The 17,281-nt window shown below is 62.1% G+C and overlaps 3 protein-coding genes and 1 non-coding gene across 18 annotated transcripts; 2 read left to right on the plus strand and 2 right to left on the minus strand.

Moving 5' to 3' along the window:
• Positions 1-192: 192 nt before the first annotated feature.
• MCRIP2 (MAPK regulated corepressor interacting protein 2) lies at positions 193-11,881 on the minus strand. 8 transcript variants are annotated; one of them, XR_015154925.1, is made up of 6 exons: positions 5,132-5,278; positions 4,909-5,023; positions 2,120-2,279; positions 1,127-1,254; positions 794-895; positions 193-578 (listed from the first exon to the last, which is right to left on the minus strand). XR_015154925.1 is itself a non-coding variant. In XM_086376587.1 (6 exons), the coding sequence occupies exons 3-6, from the start codon at positions 2,276-2,278 to the stop codon at positions 508-510; spliced, it is 456 nt and encodes a 151-aa protein (XP_086232713.1). In that variant the 5' UTR covers position 2,279; positions 4,909-5,023; positions 11,677-11,881; the 3' UTR covers positions 193-507. The 8 variants fall into 8 exon arrangements, 6 of the variants coding, with proteins under 6 accessions (XP_086232713.1, XP_086232711.1, XP_086232712.1 ...); XM_086376587.1 differs by lacking the exon at positions 5,132-5,278 and adding an exon at positions 11,677-11,881 and having other exon boundaries at positions 2,124-2,279; XM_086376585.1 differs by having other exon boundaries at positions 2,124-2,279.
• A 77-nt stretch (positions 11,882-11,958) lies between these two features.
• On the plus strand, positions 11,959-12,029 carry TRNAG-CCC (transfer RNA glycine (anticodon CCC)). Its single transcript has one exon. It is a non-coding gene; the product is annotated as a tRNA-Gly (tRNA).
• A 434-nt stretch (positions 12,030-12,463) lies between these two features.
• METTL26 (methyltransferase like 26) lies at positions 12,464-14,129 on the plus strand. 7 transcript variants are annotated; one of them, XM_086376606.1, is made up of 6 exons: positions 12,464-12,728; positions 12,814-13,051; positions 13,228-13,287; positions 13,617-13,684; positions 13,774-13,852; positions 13,932-14,129. In XM_086376606.1, the coding sequence occupies exons 1-6, from the start codon at positions 12,532-12,534 to the stop codon at positions 13,977-13,979; spliced, it is 690 nt and encodes a 229-aa protein (XP_086232732.1). In that variant the 5' UTR covers positions 12,464-12,531; the 3' UTR covers positions 13,980-14,129. The 7 variants fall into 7 exon arrangements, 5 of the variants coding, with proteins under 5 accessions (XP_086232732.1, XP_086232736.1, XP_086232734.1 ...); XM_086376610.1 differs by having other exon boundaries at positions 12,828-13,051; XM_086376608.1 differs by having other exon boundaries at positions 12,889-13,051.
• Positions 14,130-14,456: 327 nt separating this feature from the next.
• WFIKKN1 (WAP, follistatin/kazal, immunoglobulin, kunitz and netrin domain containing 1) lies at positions 14,457-17,217 on the minus strand. Of its 2 annotated transcripts, none has more exons than XM_086376563.1 (2): positions 16,912-17,217; positions 14,457-16,028 (listed from the first exon to the last, which is right to left on the minus strand). In XM_086376563.1, exons 1-2 carry the CDS (start codon positions 17,080-17,082, stop codon positions 14,547-14,549), a joined length of 1,653 nt encoding a protein of 550 aa, XP_086232689.1. In that variant the 5' UTR covers positions 17,083-17,217; the 3' UTR covers positions 14,457-14,546. The 2 variants fall into 2 exon arrangements, with proteins under 2 accessions (XP_086232689.1, XP_086232690.1); XM_086376564.1 differs by lacking the exon at positions 16,912-17,217 and adding an exon at positions 16,619-16,798.
• Positions 17,218-17,281: the final 64 nt, after the last annotated feature.

A 17,281-nucleotide genomic window follows, 5' to 3' on the forward strand; every position in this document is an offset into this window, starting at 1 on the left:
CTTCTACGCAAAATGACCTGGCCCAGGACACAGGAAGGCAGCTAGGCAGGAGGCTAAGTGCCAGAGCTGGACAGAGCTTCAGCTGTGGGGAGACGAGACTACTGAGCAAGTCATGCCCGGCCTGGGGCCTGTACACAAGCGCACTTCCCCCGCTCACTCCCCACAGCCCACCGAGTCAGGGCCTCTCCAAAAGGCAGTTTCTCAACTTTATTAGCCTGGAGCTCCTCCCTGCCAGCCCCACGGGCTGGTCCCCGGGCACAGTGAGCAGGACTGAGGTCAGTTTCAACCCCTGGCCCCCGGCAGCCTGGAACAGCTGGGCCAAAGGGTCAGCAGGGGCAAAAGTCCAAATGCTGGCACTTCAGGTGTGGCTGGCGCCTGGCCAGGCCCAGGGTGAAGCACAGCCTGCCGCAGCTGGTGGACAGGGCGCCGTGGTCCTCTCCTGGCAGAGGGTCCAGCGTGGGGCAGGGCCAGGCCCTGCACAAGACAGCCTTCCTTCCAAAGCTGTGACTAGGAACAGTTGGTGATCCTGGCCAGGAACTGCTGTGCCCACCACTCGTCCAGGTCAATGGGCACGAAGTCTGTGGAGAAACAGAAGGCTGGGCAGTGACACACCTTCCCAGCGGACCAGCGTGAGCTGGCCACAAGCCCCTCACCCAGATCCCAGCTGTAGCAGACACTGGGAAGAGTGGATCAGGCTCCATTCCTCACCCCACCCCCTTGGAGCTAGAACCTGGCTGAGCCAGGTCAGGGGTGGAGGGCAGGGGGCGCTCCTTGAGGGTGGGGGAGGGCTCACTCTGCAGCCTGGGGTTGGGGGTCCTCTCCACGTACTGCACAGGCCTTGGCCCGCTCTCACCGGCCGGGCCACCACCCAGCTGCTGCTCCACTTGCTGCCAGGCTGTGGGGAGAGGACAGTTAGACTGAGCCAGGCCCCTGGCACCCTCCCACCCTAGTGGCTAGCCTGGATCCCTGCCCGGAGCTGGGAACGGGAACGGGCAGCCTGCTGGACGGTCACAGGACAGACAGGCCCAGAGCCCAGGTACGTCCCAGCCCTCCAGGGACTTCAAGTTCAGGTTACAGTGGGAAGGGGACCAGTGGGCTGGGCCACTCCCTCAGACCTCAGCGCTACCTTCTGACACAAATCGGACGTTCTCCTCGTGGGCCAGTGTGTAGGGCTCCTGGGTTCCCTCGAGGGATGGGGACGTGGCAGGCGGCCGGCGGCCATTCACCCGATTGAACACGAGCCTCGGCCCTGGACTGTGGGAAGGCAAGGAGACACTCAGCCACATTCCCAGGCCAGGTGCTACCTGGCAGAGCTCCCGGAGCAGTCGCAGGCCACCCCGCCCCACAGGCCAGGCCCACTCCAGGCACTTCCCTGAACCACAGGGCAGCTGTGGGCTGCAGCCGGTGGCCAAGGCCTTTCTCCTGCAGGCCTGCATCCCCAACAGCTCAGCTCACACCTACAGCCCCTGGCCCTGAGGCAGGTCTAAGTCTGCAGAGGGGCTCTGTGTCCCCAGATCTCCACAGAGCCCCATGCTCAAGGCACACAGACGGCCCCCGTGTGTCTCTCAGGAACCTCCACTGCCACCTGCCTCCCCCTCCCCACTGACGGGCCAGGCCTCCAGCAGCCCAGGTTCTGACCAGAGTAAACAGGTTTTTCGGCCCAACCCCGCCCCCAGGCACAGTTCTTGGTCACTCTCTCCCCCTCAGAAGCCTCTTCATCTCAAGATGCCCCCAGGATGGAAGGAAGGACCCTAATGAGAGCAGGTGGACTTTGCCCTTCGCAGCTGCCCGGGCTCCAGAGACAGCTCCTGGTCTGGCGAGACAGTGCCAAGTGCTGAGTGGGCCATCCTGGGTGGGGAGGCTGACCGTGGCCCTGGTCCACCCCTGCAGCTTCCCGGCAGGGGCCATGCTCTTGCCCACAGGGCAGGAATGCTGAGTGAGGAGATGGCCCTGGGTGCTGGAGCCTGGCCTGGTGGGCATTCAATGTCCAGATGGCCACTGGGCCCACCCCAGCCAGCCGGGCCCAGGGCATGGATGGGCTGCCCTGGCTGGAGTCAGCTGGCCCAGCCCTGCACACATGAAGCCCGGGATAGGGCCGCGGAGGGAGCGGGGCCCACACCTACAGCAGGAGGTGGGAGCCGGGAGTCCTGGGCTGCACGTGCCACTCCGCCAGGCACTCGCGGTCCCGCCGGCCTGCTCGCCATCCTGGGCTCAGGTGCCCCACCGCCGCGCGGGGTTCCTCCTCAGTTGAGAGGGGCACTAAAATAAAGAGGAGCATCCTGAGGGGCACCAGTCCCGCCAGCTCCAGGCTGGCAGGTCAGGTGGCCACAGAAAACGTGGAGGGGCAGGGCTGCTCCCAGGCTTGAGCGATACCAACCAGAGGGCGTGGATGTCTGTCCTCAAGTGGGACAGCCCCTCGCTTGCCTGCTAACCTTACCCCTGCAAGGCCACAAACTCTAGGAAAACTCGGAGACTGAGCATCCAAGAAGGAAAAAAAGAATTGCAGTCAAGGGCTACGAACTGCCAAGTACTTAGAGGGTGCTTTCCCTGGTGGCTCAGTGGTAAAGAATCCGTCTGTAACGCAGGAGACCCAGGTTCAATCCCTGGGTCAGGAAGATCCCCTGGAGAAGTAAATGGCAACCCACTCCAGTATTCTTGCCTGGAGAGGCCAGTCCATGGGGCTCCAAGAATCAGACAGGACTTAGTGACTCAACCACCAGAGGGCCCCCTGGCTGGGGCTGAGAAGGGGCTCAGGCTGGCACCTGCCCGCCCCCTGCTGGCAGTTACGTAAGGCGGCTCCGTGGGCCCTCTGGAGGAAAGGGCACTGCTCCCCTGTGCGCCTATGGTCGAGTCCGGTGCCACCCCCATCTCCACCCTCGTGCCAGAGCCCAGGGACACGGTCCACTGGCAGGCCCTGCCCACGGCAGCAGCAGCTCTGGACTCCCTGCTTAGGGCCTGCCAACTAGGGCCTCCTCTTCATCCCCTTCACTATCCTCCAACATAGACCACCCACCCATTTTCAGCCAAGGCTCAAGAAAGAAGTGACCTGTCCAGGGTCACACATGGTGAGCGGATGGCAGCATCAGAACTGTACGCGTGTCTGAGCCCGAAGCCCACAAGGCAGTGCAGCTCCCAAGCCTCCTCCCCTGCACCATCAGCAGGTCACAGGGTGCCCTTTCCTCTTTTCCCCGGACAGCAGGTCTTACTCTCTGGCGCAGAGGGAGAGAGCTCATCAGAGGCCCAGACTCACACAGCCTGTTCACCACCATGGGCAGCGCCCAGACCCAAGCCCAGTCAGGGGCAGACGCTTGGGGCACCCGTGGTGTGCCAGGCACAGAGCGCCCCAGTGGCTCAGACTCCTTCTTCCCTGGCAAGCCTGGCTGAGGGAGGGTGGACCGGAAGTCTGGGTGGAGTGATTTTGGTGGGTCCCCCCCCCCAAGAAGTTTCAGGAGCAAGGCTAGGGGTCCCCATGTGGGAGACCTGAAGGTGCTCTGGCCTCCCAGTGGGGGCTCGCCCCTGAGGCTGGGAGGGGAGCGGCTCAGGGAAGGGGTGACTTCAGAGGTTAGGGGGGATGGCACGACCAGCACAGTCTGCCTTCCTGCTGACCCCCTGCCAGACGGGGCTGCAGAGGCAGGGCGAGCACCAGCACCCCCGACCGGGACCTGGCAGGCTGCGGCCCCTTGTCTCTTCCGTCTCTCCCAGCATCTGGACCCTGCACACACCGCATGCTTCCTCCCCCACTCCCCGGCAAAGGTGCATGGAGAAAGCACAAGCTTCTCCAGGTAAGAGAGTGGGAGCTTCCTGCCTGGGTGTCAGGGCGGGGGGCGCAGGGCGGCTGAGGACCAGGGCTGACGTCACAAGGCAGGGTCACAGCGCAGTGGGCCCTGGGACGCGCCCCCACGGCCGTACGCACCCCTCTCCCTGGAGGCGCTTGTGGTCCTCACAGGACCAGTCTCAGAGTGTCAACATGCTCCCAGCAGGAGGCTGCCCGAAAGGGCCTCAGCCTAGAAGGGTCTCACAGGCTACCCCCACCTGTGGCATCTCAGGCCGGCACTGAGGGGGAGGGCAGGTTGAGGGCGCGCAGCAACACAGCCCCCAGCTCTTACCAATCCGGAGGCCGTCTGTCCTCAACTAGAGAAGAAATCCCAAGCCCTGTCAGTGTCCCCCCACCCACCCACAGCCTGCAGGAGCCTCAGGCCTGTGTGGCCTGGACCAAGCCCTGGGCCCTGAGCCTGCAGAGAATAAGTAAGAAGACCAGAGAACAGACTCGAGCCAAAAAGTTACAGTTTCAGTCCCAGAGATGGAGGCGCTGACCTCCTGGGCACAGTGACTTGGAGACCACAGTGGTTGAACTGAGGCTCCCAGCAAAACTGCTGGTCAGGAAAAGCAGAAAAGCACCGGTGGGGGCTAGGGGAGAAGGCGGAGGAGAGCAGCGGCCTGGCAGGGCCCGAGGGAACCACGTGCACCTCTCCCCCGCTGCTCGGCCAGCACGGGGCTGGCAGCCTCCGGCGGCGGCCGCTCCCGCCCTCCAGGGCGATTCCGCGGTAGCTCCTCTCAAAGCGTGGCCTCCGCCGCCCAAGGTCGGCCCGGGCACCTGACTCAGCCGCCTGGAGCCCCTAAGATCCAGGAGCGGGTCGGCTTCCTCCCGACTCTGGGTGCGTGGGGCCCCAGGGCTCGGAGGAGTGTCACGCACCCCCGGCCCGGTTCCCTCCGACCCAGCCAGGTGCCAGGTGAGGCGGAAGCGCGGAGTTGCGGTCGCGAGCCTCAGGCGGGCCGGGTCGGCGGGCTCCGCCCCCTCCGCGCCCGCCGGGAGCATGGGGCCCGGGCTCCGCTAACCTTTCCCCAAGGTCACCCTCGCGGCCCCGCGAAGGCCGGCGGGGGAGGGGAGAGGAGGGCCGTGCGTCTCACCTCGACAGAGGCCAGGGGCCCGGCGGCTGTGCCCGCGGGTGCTGCGGGGTCGGCGCGGAATGCCGGCATTTCAGGAGCTCGCCGAGCCTGCTCTCCACCTGCTGCTGCGTGGGACCTGTGGGCACCGGGAGCGCGCGTCAGCCGCCGGCGCCGCGCCGGGGGCGGGCAGCGTATGCGGACCCCCGCCCGTCCCCTCCCTGCCTTGCCCGCCCCCGCCGCGCACCTGTGCGCCGTTGCGCGACCAGCTTGCTGGGTCCCTTGGTGATGGTGTACATGGTGCGGAGGGGCCGCAGCGCGCCCGCGCCCTCCGCGCCCTCCCCGCCCGCCGGCCCGCGGCCAGACCTCGCGCCCTCCGCCCGGCTGGCACTCTGCTGGCGGCGAGGGCGCGGCCCCTTTAACAGGCGGCCGGCGCCGCGGGGAGGGGGCGGGCCCGCCGCACACCCCCGGACCTTAAAGGGCCCGCGCCGAGGCTCGTGGCAGGGGTGGTGCTTGAGCCTTGGGGAAACTGGCGGGACCCCCTGGCGAGGTCTGAAGGCGGAGTTTAAGCAAGTTTCTCAGGGCCCGGGCCGCCGTCCGCCACTGGAGGAGGCTCGGGGGGCCACGGGCACCCAGACGTGGCGAGGCTCTGGCTCAGGCCCTCGTGGGGTCGGCGGTGGTGTCCCAGGAGCCGAGGAATTGACAGGTGCTGGGAATGATCTGTGTGGACTCTGGAAGCAAGGGTGTCCCCACGCACCGCACGTCAGAGACCCTCGGCCAAGGTGCCTGGGCCAGTGCTGCGGTTCACTCACACGCGACTGAGGGGTGTCAAAGATGAGAACAGCGGGTCGGCCCCCGGGTTTGGGCAGAGACATGACACCCTGGGAATCTCCCTTTCATCCTACGGAACAGGAGCTGGGTACCGACCGACTGCCATGTGTGCACCTGCAGACCCCAGGGAGGGGGAGGGAGGCCCTTTACCAATCCAGGAGCACCCTGGGTGCTGCGGGGTGCAGAAGGCAGGTGAAGGAACCCAGCTCGCCTGTCATCCCGCGCAAGAGAAAGAGCACTTACTCCTCCACCCGCCGCATGCACTGGGGTCAGGACGCAAGATCTACTGCAGTGATGTGCCTCAGGAGGAACCAGATATGCCTGCAGGGGAGGGTCTGGGGGCTGGGCCCTAGCCTGCCCACAGCTCCTTCCCGAGGGTGAGGTGGAGCTGCTCCCCCTCCCACAAGGCCTGTGACCTGAGAGGAGAGAGCATGCCCAGGGAGCCAGGGCATAAGCACACCCCCCACCCGCACCCCCGGCCACGCTGGGCCCCCTTTCCACCCCTGGGGCCCATCCCCCCACCCCACCCCCACCCCCTAGCTGTGTCAAGGCCAGCATGATCCTGCGTCATCTGTGCTGACGGCCCTGGTCTCTTCAGTGGCCTCGAGCACAGTGCTAACTCAAGCCGGGGAGACTTTGAAGGGTGAGGGGCCTGGGAGTGGGGAGGGTCTCTTCCAGAAGGCACATGCTCTGGGCAGGAGGAGCCAGGCCCTGGGCTGACACAGAGCTGAGAGCTCCTCCTCTCATGGGCAACCCCTCAGGCCAACATGGAGAGGACCCTGTTGATAGGCAGGCAGGCTTGGCCTTGATGGTGGGCAAGGCTGCTAGACCCTAATATCCCAGCCCTGCCCCTGGCCCTTGTCTGACGTCAAAGGTTGGGTCCAGAGCCCTTGGAAAGACTCCAGAAGAAAGCCACAGAAGAGGAATGGTCCTGCCAGGTGAGAGGGGAGGGGGTGCAGGACAGGCTGGGGGTGGAGGGGGTGGTGAAGGAACCCCGAGGGCCCCCAAAGACACTGAGCTGGGGCAGCAGGCAGCCAGGGGGAAGAAGGCCAGCTTGTAGGGAGCAGGCAGCAAAGCCATGACACCTGTGTGCAGGAGGGCAGGGCCTATCTCCCCACCCCCACCGCCACCCAGGGGCCTTCCCAGACTCCCTGCTGCCAGAACTTAGCCTGAGCACCTGAGCCACCCTGACTTGGGGACAGAGCCAGGAGGCATGCGGAGGGCCCAGCCCAAGCCAGGAGAGTCAGGGTCTAGTCAGTGCGACCGTGAGCTCAGGTCGGTTCTCCAGTTGGGGTAGGAAGCCTGGCCGGTCTGGCCTCGCCTTGACTACACTGTCCATGGCAGTGAGCAACCTGCTAAGCCCCCAGAGACAGAGTCTTGCAGCCGGCAAACATTTCCTATTGTCAGAGAGGCTGGGAACCCAGCCCAAAGTCAGTCACGGGCAGCTGAACAGGAGGCAGGAGCCTCACCCAGCAGCCAGCCACAAGCCCAGAAACGCCTGGAGCCACACAGAGAACGTGGGCGTCGTAGCAAGGAGCGACCTTTACCTTATTGACTCCAGTTAACCCTAATGAAGACATTAGGGTTTTTCTCTTCTTTGCTGTTGTTCAGTCACTGAATTGTGTCTGATTCTTTGCAACCCCATGGACTGTAGCCCACCAGGCTCCTCTGTCCCTGGGGTTCTCCAGGCAAGAATACTGGAGTGGGATGCCATGCCCTCCTCCAGGGGTTCTTCCCAACCCAGAGATAAAACCCATGTCTCCTGCATTGGCAGGTAGATTCTTTACCACTGAGCTGCTGGGGAAGCCCTTCTCTTCTGTGTGTTAGTCGCTCTGTCATGTCCAACTCTTTGTGGCCCCATGGACTATAGCCTGCCGGGCCCCTGTCCATGAAATTCTTCAGGCAAGAATATTGAGTGGGTTGCCAGTTCCTGCTCCAGACTTTCTCTTCTAAAAGGCTCTAAACGTGATATGGAAATTTCATATTAGAGGAGAAAGTTTAAGTTTTCAGCCATCCTTAGTCATTTTGCAGATCTGAAGTTCATGCCCTCACCAACCCAGACTGGAGGATGGGCTTCTGCCAACAAAGTGTGGTCAGTAGCCCCAGGAAAAGCTCTGGCAGGATGCTCCCATACCACCACCAAGTGTCCAGGGACTGCCCATCCCTTTTTGTTTGCTTGTTTGGCTACAGCTTGTAGGATCTTAGTTTCTTAATCGGAGATTGAGCCTGGGTCCTGGGAGTGAGAGCGCCGCGTCCTAACCACCGGATGGCCAGGGGGTTCCCAGGGCTTGCCCATCCCCACACCCAAGTACAATGAGCTGAACAGTGGCCCCTCAAAGAAACACCACCTGGAACCTCAGAAAATGACCTTGTTTAGAATAATGGTCTTTGCCGATATAATTAAAGCAAGGGATTTGAGATAAGGTCATCCCAGATTAGAAAGGGCCCTAAAATCCAGTGAAGCCTGTCCTTGGGAAAGGAGAGGGTCGTATCCTCCCATTGTGTGAAAATGGTATAAATCCTAATTATGTTGAATTGGTTCATAGTGCTTTTCAGGTCTACTCTATCCTTCTACTTGTCTATTCAGCCTATTAAATTTTAAAATTCTATTAATTTCTAAGGGTTTGATATTGAAACTCCAACTAAAAATTTTACTTTATCTACTTAAGAAAATAATTGTCATATATAGTGGAACTTTATGTAACTTTATACTTTCTAAGTATCCTGTAAATGTGTTATCATACTTTCATAACTTAAAAAAGAAAAAAAATTTTAAATAAAGACAAAAAGGAGAGGGATATTAGGACACAGAGAGACCCAGAGGAGAGATGGCAGGGAGGTGGCCACAAGCCCGGGAGCGCCTGGAGACACAGAGAGAGAAGGAAGCTGTGCTGACTAAAGAGCTTCCGGTAGGGCTGTTGGGCAGCTGACATCTTTATTCTGGACTTCTGGCCTGCAGAACTGTGAGAAAGGAAACTGTTGTTTGGAGCCACCACACTTTGGAGTAATTTGTCACTGTAGCTCTGGAAAATCAATGTACTGAGGGAATCAGTAGTGGGCGAGCACCCTGGGTACACATTGCAGGGCTCCGGAGGGAGCTCAGCAGGTGGCAGGCACCTGGGCCTGGACCCCAGGAAGGAAGCTGGACGCCGCTGTTGGCTCTGGACATCATGAGGCAGCAGGAGTAGCCGAGAGGGCCCTTCTGGCTCCAACAGTAACCCTCAGGACACAACCTCAGGAGGTAGCACTGAGCACAGGCCCAGGCGTGGGACGTTTCCAGGGGTCCCATGTTCAGCAGCTCCTGGGGGCTTCAGAGTCTGACTTACATCCGGGACTTTATGGAAAGTGTTCGCACGTTCACACACACGCACACTCACACAGTCCCAGGTGCTCCCGTGCATGCATTCACACACGCATGTGCACTCATACTGCAGCAAAGCCCACTGCTCTGCTCTGTCCACTGCCTCTGCCTCTGCCCCAGGCTCTGAGGGTGCCGAGTGTGGAGGGAGGGCAGGTGTCCATCAGTCACACAGAATCCAGCCCAGAGGGATGAACGGCAGGCAGAGAGCAACTTGAGGTCAAGGGCTGTTAAATGGAAGACCTTGCTGGGCATGTGGGCAGCACATACAACATGAAGGCTTGCTCCCTCCTACAGACGCATCTCTGACTCTTTGGATCCCAACTGGGTATCCTGCAATCTAAGTGGATTCTAACTCCACCCACCCATTGTCCACACAGATCCACAGGCTCAGGGCTCAGTCCCACAACACAACAGGCAAGAATACTGGAGTGGGTTGCCATCCCCTTTCCAGGGGATCTTCCTGACCCAGGGATCAAATCAGTGTCTCCTGCAGCTCCTGCATTACAGGTGGATTTGTGACTGACCAGCTGTAAATCAGGGTCCTGTAACTTGCCAGAATGACTCACAGAACTCAGGGGAGCATTTTGCTTACCTTATTGGTTTGCCACAAAGGACACAACTTGGGAACAGATGCAGGAGATGCCCAGGGAAGGTGTGGGAAGTGGTGCAGAGCCCCACACTCTCCCCGGGAGCCACCCTCCCAGCCCTCCACATTCACTAGCTGGAAGCTCCCTGACCCCCTCCATTTGGGGTTTGAGTGGAGGTCCATCACATTGGTAGGACTGGTTAATAATGGAGATTAGCTGCATCTCCAGCCCCCTATCCCAGGCAGGAGGTCAGAGGTCAGGAGTGGGGCTGGTTTCCCCTGGCAACCAGCCCCCCCTGCCCTTCCTCCTGACTTGTCACCTGTCTGGTGTGAACCCAGGTGAGATTGAAAGGGGCTTGTTATGCATAACAGATGCTCCTCTCACCCCTTCCTTCAGGAAATCCCAGGGTTTTAAGAGTTCTATTCAGAAATCAGGATGCAGACCAAATATACATTTCCTTCTTTTTTTTTTAAGTTTCTTTGGCTGCTCTGTGTCTGGGTGTTTGTTGCCGCACAGAGGATCTTTGATATTCATTGCAGCATGCAGGCTCTTTAGATGTGGCATGTGAGATCTAGTTCATTGACCAGGGATGATGGCTCAGCGGTAAAGAATCTGCCTCCTGAGTGCAGGAGACAGGTTCAGTCCCTGGGTTAGGAAGATCCCCTGGAGGAGAGCATGGCAACCCACTCCAGTATTCTTGCCTGGAGAATCCCATGGACAGAGGAGCCTGGCCAGGCTACCGTCCATGGGGTCGCAAAGAGTTGACTCGGCGACTAACACTTTCTTTCCCATTGGGAGTGAGGAGTCTCAGCCACTGGACTATCGAAGACGTCCCTCTATTGTTTATTGTATGAGAACAGCGCAGGGCAGCCCAGGGAAGCCAGGGAGCTTTGTGCCTCTTGAGTGGGCGAGGAGGCTGAGGGGCCTGGGTGGAGAGGCCCCAACTAGCCACTGATCATCACAGGTGGGGGCAGAGATTCACACTGAGGGACACCTCTTGTCCACCTGGAGACGCAGAAAATACCCAACAAACCAGGCATGCGTGCGTTGCTCAGTTGTGTCCCTCCCCCACTGTCCGTGGAATTTTCCAGGCAAGAATCCTGGGTTGCCATTTCCTACTCCAGGAGATCTATCCTAACTCAGGAATTGACCCCATGTCTCTTGCATCTCTTGCATTGACAATGCTGATTCTTTACCACTGGCATCACCTGGGAAGCCCCAGCAAACCAGGACTTGAGGCAAAAGTGAGTCAGGTAACAAAAGCTTATGAAATGAGAAAGTCGGCTAAGAAAAAAGTGTGGTAACACTGAATGCTAAAGGGGTTGTCTGGAGGCCGGCCCACTGAAACTTTTCTAGGGGCCTTGTATTCACATTGGCCAGCTCTACACCACCTCTTGTCCCTAAGAGGCAAGGCTGTCCTCCCCATCTGATGGCATTCATACTGTAGTCTCTGGTCCCACTCTGCATGGCCCCGAGAGAGCACCCCCAGACTAAAGCCCGGTCAGCGCCATTCGCAGAGCTTTTTGTCAGAGCGACCCTGGGGGTGTGTGTGTGTGTGTGTTGGGGCCGGGAGGCGGGGGGTAAGGGGGCTGGAGGGGGGTGGCAGGGAGCGTCTCGCGCAAGAAAAATCGCCCAGCAAAGGAGATAAGCTAGACCTGAGTGTTGAGCGCCGCCTCACGCCTGCTAAGAGGGCCCTTTCCGAGACACGGGCCCCGAGACAACCAGGGAAGAGCGGTAGAACACACAAACCGGCCCCCGACGAGACTCAGAGGTCACCGACCCCTTAACACCCGTGAACCCTGGGTTTGCACTGCTTATCGCAGGGCCACAGAGACGCCCTGAGCAGTACAGGCTCGTCTCCGCAGGCAGCCCGCCCCTCCGGGGGCCGCGCCCCGTCCACCGCAGGGAGCTCCGCCCCGCTTCCCCGCCCACCACAGGGAGCTCCGCCCCGCGGCCCCGCTCAGACGAGAGCCCAGTCAAACCACGAAGGCCCTCCCATGGCCCAGTACCCACAATTTCCGGAATGCCGCGGTTGCTATGGTTTCCCCGGCGTCAGTTCGAATCCAGTCGGCCAGAAACCGCATCCCTCATCGCCGCTCCTTCCCCTGGAGTGCTGGGTGCCCGAGAGACTCGGCGGGACCACCGCCTTCCCGCTCCCCGCCCCTCAAGTCCATTGCTTCCAGCCCTGCAGCTCGCACCGCAGCGACGCCTGCGCTCTGACGGCTCCGCCCGGGGCTGGGCGGCGGGGCTTGCGTCACAATCTCCTAAGTCTCGCGGACACACTTACTGCCAACCGCGCCGCTGGTGTAGTGGTATCATGCAAGATTCCCATTCTTGCGACCCGGGTTCGATTCCCGGGCGGCGCAGGTTAGGATATGTATTTTTTTCCCTTTCAGCCCCCAAAACCCTCGAGGGATTTAATTAAAAAAAAAAAAAGCCAGACAAGGTGAAGGAATCCATTCCAGTGCGACAAGAATGAGACAATTTCGGAGTAACAAGCACTATGAAAAAGTGCTAGGACAGCCACGGGCACCGGGGTGCTGAGCCAATGGACGCCTGTAAACTAACGACCCAAGCTTGCCTCCCGGTTCCTGTCCAGAGGTGGCGGCTCGCAGCGCGCCTCCCGGGACTGCGGTGCCTTTACGGCGCGGCGCGTGTCCTAATGGGAATTGTAGTCCGTGGAGGGGAAAGGCCAATTGCAACACGGGCAGGCCACAGCCCCCGCCCTCTCGCAGTGACTACCACTCCCGACGGGCCCCGCGGCTCCAGACTACCACTCCCGAAGGGCCCCGCGGTGCTTGACTTCCGCCCCCGACGCTTCCGACTGTGCCAAACTCGCGAAGGCGCTCTCCGCGGGGGACTGGGAAAATGCTGGTTGCGGAGGCCGCTGAGCGGAACAAGGAGCCCATCTTGCAGGTGTTGCGGCAGTACTTGGACTCGGCCCAGCGCGGCGTCCGCGTGCTGGAAGTGGCCTCGGGCTCGGGCCAGCACATAGCCCACTTCGCGCGAGCCTTTCCCCATGCGGAGTGGCAGCCGTCCGACGTGGACCAGCGCTGCCTGGACAGGTGCGGCGGGAAGGTGGGACCCTGCGGGTGAAAGTGGGCCCCGTCCCGTTGCCCTGGACCCCTCCGCTATTGTGGTTCCTCTAAGCTTCCTCCAAGCAGGATTGCAGGGGCTCAGAAAAGGCTGCACAGGCCACCCCCACCACGGGCTGTCCTCCCGCAGCATCTTGGCCACCACTCAGGCCCACGGGCTGCCCAACGTGAAGGCCCCGATGTATCTGGACGTGACCTGGGATTGGAAGCAGTGGGGCGGGATCTTGCCGCAGTCGCTGGACCTGCTGCTCTGCATCAACATGAGCCACATCACCCCCCTGAGTTGCACCGAGGTCTGTGGGAGCGTGGGCGAGCCACCCAGGGGCCACCCACCAGCGCCATGTGGCACTCTTTTTCCTGCACTGGGAGGGAGCAGAATGCCCGATCTGCCCTGTATCAGTGATGGGGACTCAGGCCAGGGAGGTCCTGGGAAAGCTCCTCACTGCTGTCCTGCCTCCCCGCTCCGCAGGGCCTGTTCAGAGCAGCAGGACACCTGCTCATACCCAAGGCTGTGCTCATCACCTATGGGGTGAGTGCTCCTGCCTGAGATGGGCCTCCCCAGGCAGGCGGCCTTGGCTGTCCTGGCTTTTCTGGACTGCCTTCTCGTCTTGGTATTTTCACTTGCCTTTCCCTCCAGCTTCCTATCAGCACTGAAGCACACCCAAGCCCTCTGCTCTCCAGCACTCCCCCGTCACTTGCCCTTGCTCAGCACTGTCCTCTGCTGTCCCCTGTCTGGGGATCATCGAGGGGTGGGTCCTTTCCATTCTGTGGGTGCCATCCTGCAAGTGTGCACAGTGCTTGGCTGCGGACGGCTGAGCCTGTGGACAGTGGGCAGAATCGTGTCTCCCGTCTCCACAGGCCTATGCCATCAATGGGAAGATTTCTCCCCAAAGTAACGTGGATTTTGACCTGACTCTCAGATGCAGGTCAGAGCTCGGAGAGTAGGGGGCTTGGCTGGGGGGCAGGTGGGTCGAGTGACCCCCAGGCCACGACCTTGCCACTTCCCCTCATGCAGGAACCCTGAATGGGGGCTGCGGGACACCTCCCTTCTCAAGGACCTGGGCCAGGCCAGTGGCCTGCTCCTGGAGAGGATGGTAGGTAGAGAGGGCTGTGGTCATGGGCAGCCTCCCTGGGGACCAAGAGCAGCTTCTCCAGCCCAAGTATCTCCCCCAGGTGGACATGCCAGCCAACAACAAGTGCCTGATTTTCCGGAAACAGTAACTCCCTCTTCTGCGATGCCTGTGTCCCTGGACAAAGCCCCTGCCACCCTGGGCCAGACTGCGGGGCGTGGCCCTGCCCAGACTGGGGATTTGTGACCAGTGGCCACAGGGCTGCTGAGAACCTGAGAATAAAATGTTTCCTGCTGCCCCACTGCTGGTATCTCCCATGTCATCTCCTGGGAGCACCCCTGCAGGGTGCCTGTGGGCTGTCTCTGTCTCTGAGGTTTCCATACTGGGCACAGGAGGGGTCTGGCCTGTGGGTCAGGACTCGCAGGCATCTTGGACTCTGCTGCTCCCCTCGGGCAGTGAGGGGATGGAGGGATAAAGGCCCCTGGAATGCTGAGGCAGGACCGAGCTGACTGCCTGGTCCTCTTGCCAGGGGGAGGTGGCATCCACCTCCCAGGCTGGTCCTCCCTCCTCATCTCAGAGCAGAGCCACGTGCGCATGCGAGGGCCAGGCCCCCAGCACCCACAGGCTGTGAGGTCCAGGACTTTTATTCAGGCAGAGGGTGGGAGTGTGGGGAGGGCGGGGCCTAGCGGGAAGCTGGGGCTGTGGGTTGGTGGGCAAGCTAGTCCTGGAAGCGGTTGAGCAGCTCGCAGGCCTTCCTCTCTAGCAGCTCAGAGATCTTCTTGACGCGCTTCTCGCTGGCGGCGCGCACATAGCTACCCGCATCCAGCATGGCTACGCCGTCGCGCACCTCGCCCATGATGACCAGCGGGCCGTCGCCGGCCGTCACGTTTGGGCAGGGGCAGGCTCGGTCCACACCGATCAGCGTCACCTCCAGGTACTTGGTGCCCAGGAGCCTGAGGCCCATCTTGTCATCCTTGAGCACTTCGTCCAGCGCCACGCGCGCAATGCCGCCGCCCCCCGCCTCGGGCTCCTCCAGCACCTCGGTGAGCCGCCCCACGATGGCGAAGTCGCTGCGGCACAGGCTGAGCGCCAGCTTGCTGCGAAGCCGGCAGGCCCGGCAGGGCGGCGTGCGCGGCACCGGGCAGGCGTGCTCGCAGCTCTCGCGGCTCTCGAAGTTGTTGCCGTTGCCCTCGCAGCCACTGTACTCAAAGGGGTGGCAGTGCTGCAGCAGCGGGCTGTAGGCCCAGCGCGGCTCCCAGCCCTGGCAGGGGCCCTGTACGGCCGGCAGCGCACAGGCGTCCCCAGGGTCACGGGCGCACGCCTGCTGGCACGCCTCATAGGTCTCGAAGCCCTGGGCGCCCCCAGCACAGCTGCCCACGGGGAAGGTCATGCAGCCGCGCCGCTGCGGGTCAAAGTGCCAGAGGACCCGGCCAGACGGGGGGCCAACACAGGCCTGCGTGCTGGGCAGGCACTGGGCCGGGGCGTTGGCCGCCTCGTGGGCCCCAGCCCCGGCTGGATCCCGCTGGACCACGGACAGCGGGAAGTCAGCCCGCAGCAGCCCGGCGGCGTTGCGCGCCGTGCACGTGTAGAGGCCGGCATCCTCTGGCCGGGCGTTGTAAAGCACCAGCTGCCCGATGCTGGTGACCACCACGTTGCCGTACATCTGGTCTGGCCGCATGATCAGGTTCTCCCGCTGGTCACTCTGCTTCTCCCAGGTCACGGCGGGGGGCGGGCGGCCGCTGACGTCGCAGTGGAGGCTGGCCGTGCCCCCCACATATACTGCCTGAGGGGAGGGGCTGCTGTAGAGGGCGGGCGGCACTGGGGCATCCCCGGGCGTGGGGCGGGCGGTAGTCTCGGGGGGCCTGGGGCTGCTGGGTGGCCAGCTGAGGACGTGCTTGCAGGGCACGACGCGCAGGCGCAGGCCACGCAGGCAGGCCTCAGCATCCATGTAGCAGCGGTTGTAGTAGGTGAGGCCATCCGAGGCGCAGGTGAAGCTGGGCTCCTTCTCACAGCGGTCCCGGCAGCGGCACACTGGCTGCCCATCCCAGATGTCGCAGTCAGAGCCCTGCTGTGCGCACACGAAGCCCTCACACGAGGCCGCCAGCCTGGATGCAGCCGGGCCGCCGTCAGGGAAGCGGGCGGCCACACAGCTTTGCAGCCCACACACGTTGGTACAGCACTTCTCAGTGGCCGCGCAGTCCTGGGGAGTGGGGGGCACAGCTCAGCAGGCACCTGAACGCTCCTTCCCGCCCAGCCCCAGCATGCCCAGCTTGGGCGGGGAAGGCCTGCTGCCCCTCCTTGCGTCAGTGTCCCCTCTGGAGCCGAGCAGGTTGGCTTTCCATCTGGGGGTGAGCCACAACTGCCAGCAGCCCCTCACAGGTCACCTTGCTGAACCTCACTACGCCCCCAGACAATTGGCCCCCAAAGCAGGTGGTGGTACTCCTATGGTACAGACGAGGACACGAAGGCCTGGGGAGGACGTACAGCGTCCTGAAGGCCGCAGCACTGCAGCAGGGTCGGGCCGTAAGGACACAGCACATTCAAACAGGGCCCTGGCCTCTGCCTCGTTGGGCCCAAGAACGGCTAGTTTCAGGGTGGGGGTGGGCAGGTCTGGGGACAGAAATGAAAGTCGCTCTGTCGTGTACGACTCTTTGCGGTCCCATGGACTACACCACCCGTGAATTTCTCCAGGCCTCAATGCTGCCGTGGGTAGCCATTCCCTTCTCCAGGAGATCTTCCCAACCCAGGGAATCAAACCCAGGTCTCCCACATTGCAGGCAGACTCTTTACCAGCTGAGCCACCAGGGAAGCCCATTCAATCTTCAGACACATGGAGGCAGCATCTGGGCGTGTCTATCCCCAGGGCCCCTCCACATGGAGCACAGTGCGAAGAGTGGGGAGCCCCAAGAGAAAATGACCTCCAGGATCAAGGGTGGCTGGGTCCTCTCTGCAGTGCAGGCAAGGCCTGGGGGAGGGGTGAGATCTGGGCTCCTCCAGCGCCGACCAACCAGACCAAGACACCCTGGCCCCTCCAGGAGCTGGTCTCCCCCGCAGCCGGGCTGGGGGGGACTGCCTGTGCTCACCTGATCCCCGACGCACTCTCGCTCACAGGTGCTCTGCGCGTCCACCCACAGGTTGGGGCTGAGCTGGTTGGGGCACACCCCCGGGTGGCCCCCAGGGCCAGGCGGCAGGCTGGCCCCCGCAGTCAGCCCAGCCAGGAGCAACAGCAGCAGGAGTGGCCTCAGGGCCGGCATGAGGACCGCGGGACCACAAGGTGGGGGGTGTGGCCACTAGCCCCTCCTCAGACCCCGCGAGCCCCGAGCCCTGCAGGCATCCACCCTCCCAGACCTGTGATTGGTGCCCCTTTCTGCCCCGGGCTCCCCTGTACCCCAAGGTTGGAGCCCACAGCGGACGCTGGCCTCAGACCGGGTAGAGCGGAGTCTGTGCATGTGG

This window comes from Bos grunniens, chromosome 25, assembly GCF_055505025.1.
Source record: "Bos grunniens cultivar Pamir isolate PY7600 chromosome 25, Bosgru_T2T1.0, whole genome shotgun sequence".
Classification (NCBI taxonomy): Eukaryota; Metazoa; Chordata; class Mammalia; order Artiodactyla; family Bovidae; genus Bos; species Bos grunniens.